This window comes from Argopecten irradians, chromosome 16, assembly GCF_041381155.1.
Source record: "Argopecten irradians isolate NY chromosome 16, Ai_NY, whole genome shotgun sequence".
Lineage (NCBI taxonomy): Eukaryota > Metazoa > Mollusca > Bivalvia > Pectinida > Pectinidae > Argopecten > Argopecten irradians.
Genome location: NC_091149.1, coordinates 22,730,699 through 22,743,383, shown reverse-complemented (window position 1 = coordinate 22,743,383; position 12,685 = coordinate 22,730,699). Strand labels below are relative to the sequence as shown.

General features: G+C 40.3%; 1 protein-coding gene across 6 annotated transcripts in view; it reads right to left on the bottom strand.

Moving 5' to 3' along the window:
- LOC138310490 (neurobeachin-like protein 1) overlaps nt 1–12,685 on the bottom strand; it is an 81,398-nt gene that overhangs the window by 20,513 nt on the left and 48,200 nt on the right. For all 6 annotated transcript variants that reach the window (XR_011206437.1, XM_069251725.1, XM_069251728.1 and 3 more), the window contains 12 exons: nt 10,727–10,876; nt 10,371–10,528; nt 10,010–10,134; nt 9,551–9,680; nt 7,739–7,881; nt 7,096–7,226; nt 6,714–6,821; nt 6,171–6,266; nt 5,599–5,723; nt 4,485–4,625; nt 4,030–4,160; nt 3,673–3,782 (listed from right to left, as the gene is read on the bottom strand). Coding sequence is in view for 5 of the 6 variants with exons in the window: in XM_069251725.1 (XP_069107826.1) it covers nt 3,673–3,782; nt 4,030–4,160; nt 4,485–4,625; nt 5,599–5,723; nt 6,171–6,266; nt 6,714–6,821; nt 7,096–7,226; nt 7,739–7,881; nt 9,551–9,680; nt 10,010–10,134; nt 10,371–10,528; nt 10,727–10,876 (1,548 nt within the window). In the remaining variant the exon portion in view is untranslated. The remainder of the gene's footprint in view (nt 1–3,672; nt 3,783–4,029; nt 4,161–4,484; nt 4,626–5,598; nt 5,724–6,170; nt 6,267–6,713; nt 6,822–7,095; nt 7,227–7,738; nt 7,882–9,550; nt 9,681–10,009; nt 10,135–10,370; nt 10,529–10,726; nt 10,877–12,685) is intronic.

Genomic DNA, 12,685 nt, shown 5'->3' with positions numbered 1-12,685 from the left:
AACACTCCCCACTCACCAAATCCATGACAACACTCCCCCACTCACCAAATCCATGACAACACTCCCCACTCACCAAATCCATGACAACACTCCCCACTCACCAAATCCATGACAACACTCCCCACTCACCAAATCCATGACAACACTCCCCACTCACCAAATCCATGACAACACTCCCCACTCACCAAATCCATGACAACACACTCCCCCACTCACCAAATCCATGACAACACTCCCCACTCACCAAATCCATGACAACACTCCCCACTCACCAAATCCATGACAACACTCCCCACTCACCAAATCCATGACAACACTCCCCACTCACCAAATCCATGACAACACTCCCCACTCACCAAATCCATGACAACACTCCCCACTCACCAAATCCATGACAACACTCCCCACTCACCAAATCCATGACAACACTCCCCACTCACCAAATCCATGACAACACTCCCCACTCACCAAATCCATGACAACACTCCCCACTCACCAAATCCATGACAACACTCCCCACTCACCAAATCCATGACAACACTCCCCACTCACCAAATCCATGACAACACTCCCCACTCACCAAATCCATGACAACACTCCCCACTCACCAAATCCATGACAACACTCCCCACTCACCAAATCCATGACAACACTCCCCACTCACCAAATCCATGACAACACTCCCCACTCACCAAATCCATGACAACACTCCCCACTCACCAAATCCATGACAACACTCCCCTACTCACCAAATCCATGACAACACTCCCCACTCACCAAATCCATGACAACACTCCCCACTCACCAAATCCATGACAACACTCCCCACTCACCAAATCCATGACAACAGTCCCCCACTCACCAAATCCATGACAACACTCCCCACTCACCAAATCCATGACAACACTCCCCACTCACCAAATCCATGACAACATCCCACTCACCAAATCCATGACAACACTCCCACTCACCAAATCCATGACAACATCCATCTCCACCCCACTCACCAAATCCATGACAACACTCCCACTCACCAATCCATGACAACACTCCCACTCACCAAATCCATGACAACAGCCCCACTCACCAAATCCATGACAACAGTCCCCACTACCAAATCCATGACAACATCCCCACTCACCAAATCCATGAACACTCCATGACAACTCCCCACTCACCAAATCCATGACAACACTCCCCACTCACCAAATCCATGACAACACTCCCCACTCCACCAAATCCATGACAACACTCCCCACTCACCAAATCCATGACAACAGTCCCCACTCACCAAATCCATGACAACAGTCCCCACTCACCAAATCCATGACAACAGTCCCCCACTCACCAAATCCATGACAACAGTCCCCACTCACCAAATCCATGACAACAGTCCCCCACTCACCAAATCCATGACAACACTCCCCACTCACCAAATCCATGACAACACTCCCCACTCACCAAATCCATGACAACACTCCCCACTCACCAAATCCATGACAACACTCCCCACTCACCAAATCCATGACAACAGTCCCCCACTCACCAAATCCATGACAACAGTCCCCACTCACCAAATCCATGACAACAGTCCCCACTCACCAAATCCATGACAACACTCCCCACTCACCAAATCCATGACAACACTCCCCACTCACCAAATCCATGACAACAGTCCCCCACTCACCAAATCCATGACAACAGTCCCCACTCACCAAATCCATGACAACACTCCCCACTCACCAAATCCATGACAACACTCCCCACTCACCAAATCCATGACAACACTCCCCACTCACCAAATCCATGACAACAGTCCCCACTCACCAAATCCATGACAACAGTCCCCCACTCACCAAATCCATGACAACACTCCCCACTCACCAAATCCATGACAACACTCCCCACTCACCAAATCCATGACAACACTCCCCACTCACCAAATCCATGACAACACTCCCCACTCACCAAATCCATGACAACAGTCCCCACTCACCAAATCCATACAACATCCCCACTCACCAAATCCATGACAACATCCCCCACTCACCAAATCCATGACAACACTCCCCACTCACCAAATCCATGACAACACTCCCCACTCACCAAATCCATGACAACACTCCCCACTCACCAAATCCATGACAACACTCCCCACTCACCAAATCCATGACAACACTCCCCCACCACCAAAATCCATGACAACACTCCCCACTCACCAAATCCATGACAACACTCCCCACTCACCAAATCCATGACAACACTCCCCACTCACCAAATCCATGACAACACTCCCCACTCACCAAATCCATGACAACACTCCCCACTCACCAAATCCATGACAACACTCCCCACTCACCAAATCCATGACAACACTCCCCACTCACCAAATCCATGACAACACTCCCCACTCACCAAATCCATGACAACACTCCCCACTCACCAAATCCATGACAACACTCCCCACTCACCAAATCCATGACAACACTCCCCACTCACCAAATCCATGACAACACTCCCCACTCACCAAATCCATGACAACACTCCCCACTCACCAAATCCATGACAACACTCCCCACTCACCAAATCCATGACAACACTCCCCACTCACCAAATCCATGACAACACTCCCCACTCACCAAATCCATGACAACACTCCCCACTCACCAAATCCATGACAACACTCCCCACTCACCAAATCCATGACAACATCCCCACTCACCAAATCCATGACAAATCCCACTAAAATCCATGACAACAGTCCCCACTCCACCAAATCCATGACAACAGTCCCCACTCACCAAATCCATGACAACAGTCCCCACTCACCAAATCCATGACAACACTCCCCACTCACCAAATCCATGACAACACTCCCCACTCACCAAATCCATGACAACACTCCCCACTCACCAAATCCATGACAACACTCCCCACTCACCAAATCCATGACAACACTCCCCACTCACCAAATCCATGACAACACTCCCCACTCACCAAATCCATGACAACACTCCCCACTCACCAAATCCATGACAACACTCCCCACTCACCAAATCCATGACAACACTCCCCACTCACCAAATCCATGACAACAGTCCCCACTCACCACAAATCCATGACAACACTCCCCACTCACCAAATCCATGACAACACATCCCCCACTCACCAAATCCATGACAACATCCCCCACTCACCAAATCCATGACAACACTCCCCACTCACCAAATCCATGACAACACTCCCCACTCACCAAATCCATGACAACACTCCCCACTCACCAAATCCATGACAACACTCCCCACTCACCAAATCCATGACAACATCCCCCACTCACCAAATCCATGACAACACCCCCACTCACCAAATCCATGACAACACTCCCCACTCACCAAATCCATGACAACACTCCCCACTCACCAAATCCATGACAACACTCCCCACTCACCAAATCCATGACAACACTCCCCACTCACCAAATCCATGACAACAGTCCCCACTCACCAAATCCATGACAACACTCCCCACTCACCAAATCCATGACAACACTCCCCACTCACCAAATCCATGACAACACTCCCCACTCACCAAATCCATGACAACACTCCCCACTCACCAAATCCATGACAACACTCCCCACTCACCAAATCCATGACAACACTCCCCACTCACCAAGGCTTGCTTATGTTTCCAGATGAAGTCCTCCGGTGATTTGGCCCACTTCGGTAAAATAACATCCCCAACAGGCTCCCTAGAAATCTGTAGCAGGCCTAGGTCAAATCCTGTATCAAAAATTACACTTTTAAAAAGTCTCAATTCAAAAAACATTAGGTTGCATGATCTAGAACGTTTCCCCTGAGCATAATATTGTGTACATTTATGGACTCTGATGTTAAAAGTCTAATGTGTGTCTTAAACGCAAAAATTACAACACCATGGAAGTGTTATCCATGTAAATTGTGAAATTAAGCACTCGTGGAAATGGCCACTATCACAGTAACTGTTACTGAAGTCTTCAGCAGGACTTACCATTGTTGTTGACTAGAAAATCAGGAAGGTAGAAGAACTCAGGTATGAGCTCCTTGACATCATTAGGGTTGTCCATCAGACTGGACCAGGTACCAATCACAGAATGGAACTGTCGGTCAGCAACGTCGAATCTGGAGAATTAAAACAAGAATATTAGGTCCTCAAAAAATTTAAATCACAGAATGGAACTGTCGGTCAGTGATGTCAAATCTGGAGAATCAAAACAAGAATATTAGATCCTCAAATAATTAAAATAATAAAATGGAACTGTCAGTCAGCGACATCAAATCTGGTGAACTACAACTAACACCGACATATATATTAGGTCCTCAAACCCACTACCAGACATTACAAGGTGAGATAACCTGACTTTACAATGAAATTTAATCCTTGCTTTAAAAGAGAAAATAACCTGGATGGATAACCATGCAACACAAGGGGATAACTAAGCCTACCTTCCACTCTGTAGCTGTATATGTAATCCTGTGAAGGGTTCCATCCTAATCATGTAGTGCATTACACCAGCAGCGTTGGAATAGTGAGTACCGTAGTGGAACTTCTCAATCACGCCCGAAGGATCCTCGAATGTCTCGTATCTAATAGTAATCAATGTCATATTATACATCATAAATTTTAACAAGGACATAGTCATTCAGATCCCCCGTCAATGGAGATATCAAAGCTGAAGTAAGTTTGATTGTGGAGACTTATGTGTATGAAAAAAACCAGGAAAAAGTGCAAAAAATGAAAACCTAAAAATAGCAAAAGGCACTACTAGACTATAAGAACAATATGTCTATGAAGTTTCATGGAAATATCTCTGCTGGTTTTAGAGTTGTGCTCCTGAAACGATTCTTGCACAAAAATCTGCCATTTTCAGCAATGTTTCCATGGTTACAGAAAAAAAGTACAGAAAGTGAAAACCTTAAAATAGCAAAAGGCACTACTAGACCATAAGACCAATGTGTCTATGAAGTTTCGTGAAAATATCTCTTCTGGTTTTAGAGTTATGCTCCGGAAACGAACCTGGTACAAAAATATGATATTTTCAGCAATGTTTTCATGGTTACGGAAAAAATGCAAAAAATGAAAACCTAAAAATAGCAAAAGGCACTACTAGACCATAAGACCAATGTGTGTATGAAGTTTCGTGGAAATATCTCTACTGGTTTTAGAGTTATGCTCCGGAAACCATTCGTACGGACGGACGGACGGAACCCATTTGTATATCCCCCGCCACTTTCGTTGGGCGGGGTATAAAAAGATATGCACACAAGATTAACCTACTCAGACCAACAGTTCATGTATATCAAACAAACGTTAAAAAAATTTAAAAAGGTCATACATGTAACAGACAAACTATTTGACGTCACACATGTTAATCTGTGACAACATTTTAATGTCTCGGAAGGCAAACTTGTGTGAGACAACAAAGCCATTTTTCTTGACAAATCAGCAGTTTTGGTTAAGATATTCTTACCAATATGAGTACAGCCTACATGATTCCATCCGTTTGTCTCCCTAATACATTGTTATCTGTATTTAGTACCGTAACCCTTCATTACTTACTTTTCTCTCACACTTTCTATATTCTTAGGATTCACAGCACCAATAGGTTTGGATAAATCTCGGAATGTCTCCGGGTTGTTTAGGTCTAACGTCTCGGAGATATAGTCACTCAATATCCATGGAAACTGAAATGAAAGAAACCTTCCCTAATTCTTTACCCCTATAGGCCTTATTACTATGATCATCAGCGCCAGTCAGGAGATCATTATAGTGTACCTAAATGTAAAATAACAAAATTATTCCAAAGCAATAGAACCTTAACTATGACTTGGAATCTGTTGGTGTAAAGAAAGGTGATGTTCTAGATGTGATCCACCTGGTAATAAGTGAGTGAATACAGCCAAGGACTATCACCAATATCTACACTACACGGTGAAGGGTTAGTCACATAACAACCACTCAATCACAACCATAGCCAAATCATCAAATTGCACCAAATGTTATATAGTTTCAATATAAATATTAACAATACAAAAGCTGTTTGTGTTACATCTAGATCTCTATCCTCCATAGAGAGACAAGGCCAGTTCTATAAGGAGAAGACAAATTACATAGGGTTTGCTCGAGCTTACCACTGGGTACTGGCTGAGGTCGTTGTATGTCCTCCCTGCTATAGTGTTCAGTTGGATCAGGTAGTCAAAGTTGGAGATCTCCCTTTGTACCCATTTCTGTAACAGACAAAGAAATGTTTTAAAACCAGTTAATAATTTAACACATGATGACATAAAGGTTCTAGATTGAAATGTGCCTCATCAGTGAGTGTCAATATCATCCATCAGTCATTTTGAAGACAACTTGAATGTACACTTTTTTACAACTTTGTGTACATATGCTGCCTAGTCATCTGTCTGATGAAAGTGACAGGGTACACATCAAATGTCACATATGTAAACATTCACTGGTTGTGTAATTTTATCATATCACAAACTGTACTTTCCAACAGAAAGAAGATGTTAAGAACTGATGACAAATTTACTACGTAAAGAGAGTGCCGAGACACACATAAAAAATTATATAACTTTTGATCTGAAGAATAGACAAAAGAATTATTCAATGACTTACAACAGTTTCTGTTTCATGAATATGAGAAACAGACCAGTCTGAGCTGAACCTACTTGTGTAAGACCAGAGGACTTGAGCAACTCAGCCGGTGACCGTGATCCGAAGTAGATAAGGTTTGGTGGACGGAGACTTAGGATACGACTGTACACTTTGTTTCGGACCTGTAAAATACAAATATCAATATTTGAAAAAATAAGCCATTGAAAATGTCCAAATCCTATCTATAAAAAATGTGGAATGTAAAATACAAATGTCATGTCAAATATAGAGACATAACTATATAGTAAGAAAAATGGCCATCGTGTAAACTTTAGTTAGGACCACCAATTTACAATCCTCGATACTCCAGGGGTTACGATCTCTATTGATCTCTACACCCCTGGACCACCAATTTATGTGTTATTGTCCCTTAATGCAGAGATACACTACACTAACCTTTGGCTGAAAGTTTACAAAATAGTTTGTTTGATCGACGAGAAACATCTCTAAGGCACTGCGGCGTAAATTGTAGCGACGGAAATGGATTTCTCTTAATTTAGACACAGCCCATTTAAAGTCTTCACCTCCTGTAAAATCAAAAAAGTTTTCAAAAAATTTATCGACTTATTCACCCTGAAATTCTATAATGGACTATTCCAGTCATTGAACAAGAAGAACTTAAGTGTGTCTTCAGGGGTGAATGGGTTTTGTACATTTCACTTTGTGTAGAGACTTTTTATTCAAAAATATTATTCCTGTCTGAAATTCAAAATTGCATCTATTTTGTATTTTTCTTTTTTTCTTTTAGAAGATCATAATTTTCTTTTTTAACACTGAACAATAACATAAACATGGTTGCTATATTTTTAGTTAAAACTGTCAATTAAAAGTGTTTAGTAGAATATCTACCTCATACTAGGACTTTTGTGACAGAATTCCTTTACATCATTCAATAGAAGAATAACATCAAAACTGGAATCAACAGCGACTAAAATCTTTTCATTATTATTTTCATTACATTCTATTTTTATCAATTATCCTTCAACATCTATCATAATAATATAAGTAAAATTTTATCACAAGGGGAGATAACTCTTACCCTCCTCTTTGTTAGAGCTGCAGTCGAAGAAATAAACATGAGTTGTAGTGACCTCTAGACGACCTTTAATGACGTCCACCAAGGTCACAAGTTCACACTCCTCTGAGTGGACAAGTTTTTCCTTGTCGTTGTGTTCACTCGGTCTGAAAAAACAATTATTAAAAATCAAATATCTATCATCTTAATCAAATGTTATATTTAATGCATAGATGAAAAGAATAGATAGTAGCCACTGTGCCCAAGTTGGTAAGATTTCCAGACATCTAACCACCTCTGTTTGAATCCTGTGTAGAAAAGGTGCAACATACTTTGTTTGTTAGTGGTTTCTCAACAGATACTCCAGCTGTCCTCCACCGTCTCGCACATGGTACATCTTTAAATGACACTGGCTGTGAATAGTCTGATGCCAATGACAAGTAATTTTATGGCCAGACTAGTGCCAATTGTTATAAGCTAGTCCAATTGGACTAGTGGCTCCTCACTGATTAAAATAGGTAAATGCTATATTTACAAGAGTGGCCGTTAGTCAATGGCATTTTTCAACACATTTTGAGTGCATTCTGTATGCTACTACAGTGGAACCTCCCGAAACCGATCATGGTAGGTGCACATAATTTCGGCCGGTTTAGAGAGGGTTCGGTTTGGAGAAGTGAACCGAATACCGATCATTACGATCCGGATTTAATCGATCGGAAGTCGTTTTTTACACTAGTGTACCGCATGTAATGGCTAGTGTTCGTTAAAACCAACCGATATTGATTGTTAAAAAGAGAGAATCGTATGTTTAAAAAGGAATGGATTACAACAATCTTGACTTTGTTACCGCTTATAAATGTAGTTTAGTTAGTTAGTTGCGTGAATGTTCTTGGGGATGTTCTCGTCTGCACTAACCTACACTACGATCGCTACCGGTTACGTCAAGAATCAAATTATATGGTCTAATTACACGATGATCAGTCGATGCCGGTCATTATATGACATAGTCATTTTCTAAAACTCTACATGGCTTCGGCTTCTTCATACAGATAATTTACGTTATCCGACAACTACATATGTAAATAAAAAAAATTCCGTGTGATTTGAATACGAAACTTTCACTTTATTACTAGCTCTGCTTGTTTTCCTACAGTAAACAAACCGCCTGCACATGGTAGACCTTCGTTAAATATCTAAACAATAGACATGATTAAATAATTACACCACCATATCGGGTATAATTACCGTGTACCTATAGCCTTCACATCTGTATACATGCCCCAGGACATGGCATGCGACAACTATGGTACAGGTACGTGTGCATTTCACGGTCGGTTGATCAGACCTCAATGCAATCTATCGGTGTAGCTCATCAGGTAAGGCCGGTTTTCAGAAGTGTATTTTAGTTACATTTGTCTATTCCGATCTCAAAATCGGTCCGGTATTCGGAATTGGGAGGGATTGGTTTTGGGAAGTTTTATATACTATTAATAAAGAGGAATTCATTCCGTACATGACATCCATGTTGGGTTTCTAGAGGTGATCAGTTTTGAGAAGGTTCGATTTTGGGAAGTTCCACTGTATTTCTATCCAGGAGCGTCACTTTGTGAGAATTTGCAACACAAACGCATCCAACTGTAATTTGGGCCAAAAATTGTAAGTTCATCATGATTGAAGTCCTGAAGCAAAATGGCTGTATATTAATTTGGACTAGTGATTAAATAGTCGGACTAGTAAAATTTTAGGATTTACTAGTCCAAATGACTAGCCGCAAAAACATTAATGTCACAGATTGAATAGGATGTTTTAAACTAATCAGAAGTAAAGAATAATTACCCTTGAGAACTTATCACATTCCATTCCTCATCTGTAATCGTATCATCAGCAATATTTTCCTTAGATACCAGAGCTTCCTTAGCAACACTTAAACGCCGTAGCTGCTCAGATTCATCTGTCTCATTTATACCTGACAACAGCAAGGTACACATCTAAACAGAGATTTTACATCTTGAATGTGTTCAGCTTTAGCTGAAGAATTTAAAAATTTGAATTGGCCTCAGGTTTCTCTGAAAAGTATGACGAAACCGTCTGAAACACATGATGTCACAATCAATACTTATCCACAAGGGCAGATAACTCTGTAATATGCAAATGCAGAATAATACTTTTGGATATAGACACAATACTTTATAATGAGAGGCTGAAAGTTGGCGTTCTACAAGCTTTAACTGTTTTGCACTACCCTGAATCACTACTAATGAAGAGGCATTACAGATGTAAGATAAACGTCCTTACCAAGATTATCCCGCAGCATGGCAGCCTCCGTGTGAGGGTCAAAGTTGTGGTTCTGGACGAGTTTTACCTTCATACGCGAGAAATTCTCCTGGTTCGATAGTTTCCAATGTTGGGAAATGATGTTCCTAGACAATAATATATAAATATATTATAATGAAGTCATTAGAAATATCATAACTTTCAGGAAGTGGAATTGATATTTATGCTTATCTCCCTATAGAGAGGCTGGGTGAGTTTCCAATTGTTGAACTAACTGCTGGGTGAGCTTCCATTTGTTGAACTAACTAACAAAATTGAATTAAGATTAATGAATCATGTCCAAATATGACAATGTGTATCTCTACATACTGATGTTACTGACCTGTCGGCCCACGCTCCACGTTCACCAGTGAAGAAATGTTTTGTAGCTCTCCACTGTCGGAGGGTAGAAAGCTGTTGGTTACGTAGCTGTGTTGTGATGTTCTGAAACCTCCTTATCTCGTGGGACGTCTTGCTTTTTAATGGCTCCATAATCTGACGCTGTAGGCCACATAATAATATGAAGGATAAGTACAGTCAAACCTGTCTGTATAGACCACACAAGGTACAAAGGAAAAGTGGTCTCTATAGACAGTTGGTCTATATACAGAGGTTTAACTTTCATGATTGCTTAACAACCGTGGAAACAACAAAATTTCTACAGGACAATTTAACATGTTATGCGGTATATAACAATACCTGGAACTTGAGTTTGCTGTCTCCTCTCTCCCGATTCCGTTTGTGCATGTTGACCATCATGGCTTCCTGACATTCCGTCCAGAAATCTTTTGTGGCCGTCTCAATGTCACCAAAAGTGTTCTCCACGAAGTGGTTCATCTGAGGATTTACCTAAAAATATAACACACATCCTTAAAGTGAATAGTCGGGCAAAGAAAACCAGTCTAAATGCCTTGATAGGCCTTCCAAAAGTTCTCACATATTAATACGACGGTCAAGTTCTGCTTACGTTTCCCAGTTCTAACCATTGAAATAAAGAAAAGTTGAAAGCATTGAAAGCGAGGCTGCGTGGAAATGTAACCACGGACATAGTCAGCCGGGAGGACGTTTTAGGATACCTATTCTTTCTAATTTCTTTGTACGCAGACAGATTTTCACGAGAGATTTTATTTTTCTATTTCATAAGAAATTATACTGGATACGTTCACACCATTTTTACCGACTTTAGCCATCCTTGCCCGACTGTTCACTTTAATAAAGCTATTTTCCGATTTTCTACATAACTGCATACAAAACTATCTCTCTTCTTTTCTATATAGCCATGTACATGATGATTATTTCCTCTTTTCTCTATAACCATGTACATAATGATTATCTCCCCTTTTCTATAACCATGTACATAATGATTATCTCCCCTTTTCTATATAACTACGTACATACAGCCGATACTGTCTTATATAACTACGTAATACAGCCACTGTCTTATGTGACTTTCCAAAGGACCATCACAAAAAAGTCACATAAGACAGGGAGTCACTAAGGCAGTCCAACTTCATCTGCAACATCACTGTACAAAAATCTGTCTTTAATTGTCTTAAATTTATTCTTCATTATAAATGTATCAATAACCTGATTTAAAAAAAAAATGAAAATAATAATAATAAAAAAAAAAGAAAAATGAAAAATTATTTATATTTTTTTAATTAAAAATCATTTAGATCTAGTTATAAATTACAAGCAGACATACATTGATGTTTGGTTTTAAACTTTGTTCAAGAAAAAAATTCTATCTGGAGGGGGGTGTAATTTTGGGTTAAAAATTTTATTGCAATTAATTAAAAATAATATTTGTGTCATGGTTTTTCAGGCTTAAAAAAATATACAAAATCACATTTGTCTGAAAACAACCATTGCAAAACAATTGCAGATGTTATGTAAATTAAAAAACATTATTACTGTACAGTAGAGGTAACATTTTAAAACCTGGGCTTTATTTTGCTGAATTTTACAAATCTACTGTACACTGCTACCAAATGGCGGCCATTACAGAAGCCCAAGTTGTATGCATTTGTTTTTACAAGACTTTTTGGTGTTATGAGAAACGTTGAAGAAAATATAGGGTTTCTGACTTTGGGATGGCAGTTATAATGACTGTTTACTCATATCAAAGAACGAAATTATGTTTGGTCGTAAATGCCAGGTACAAACCAAGAAGAGAGTCACCCACGCCAAGCCATAGGATGATACGGTAGACAAAATAAAACATGCCGATTTATTTAACGTGTTCCGTTATTAATTGTCAATGTTTACCATTGTTTAGTATTGAGAAATATCTGAATGATATCTAGCCCCTTTAATAGTTTAAGGCAAAATTTTATGGAAAAAAACAATCTTTCATGATCTGCCAAAACTGGTTACACAGTGATGTACTCTTATCGTAGTCAACAGTCAATGTTTAGTTTGATGTTCACACCTCTTTATCTATCATAATTATGGCCTCAGGCGAATGAAAAGTTGCTCAAGACAGACTTTTTATGATGTTTGGGTTGTAAAAACATGGGCGCTTGTCACGTATGACAGGGAGTCGCTGAAAACACACCCATTATATAGCAAAATACGTTGGGGGGTCTCAAGTAAGGTCACATAAGACAAGGAGTCGCTACATACAGGGGGTCGCTTAGACAGTCTCGACTGAAATGA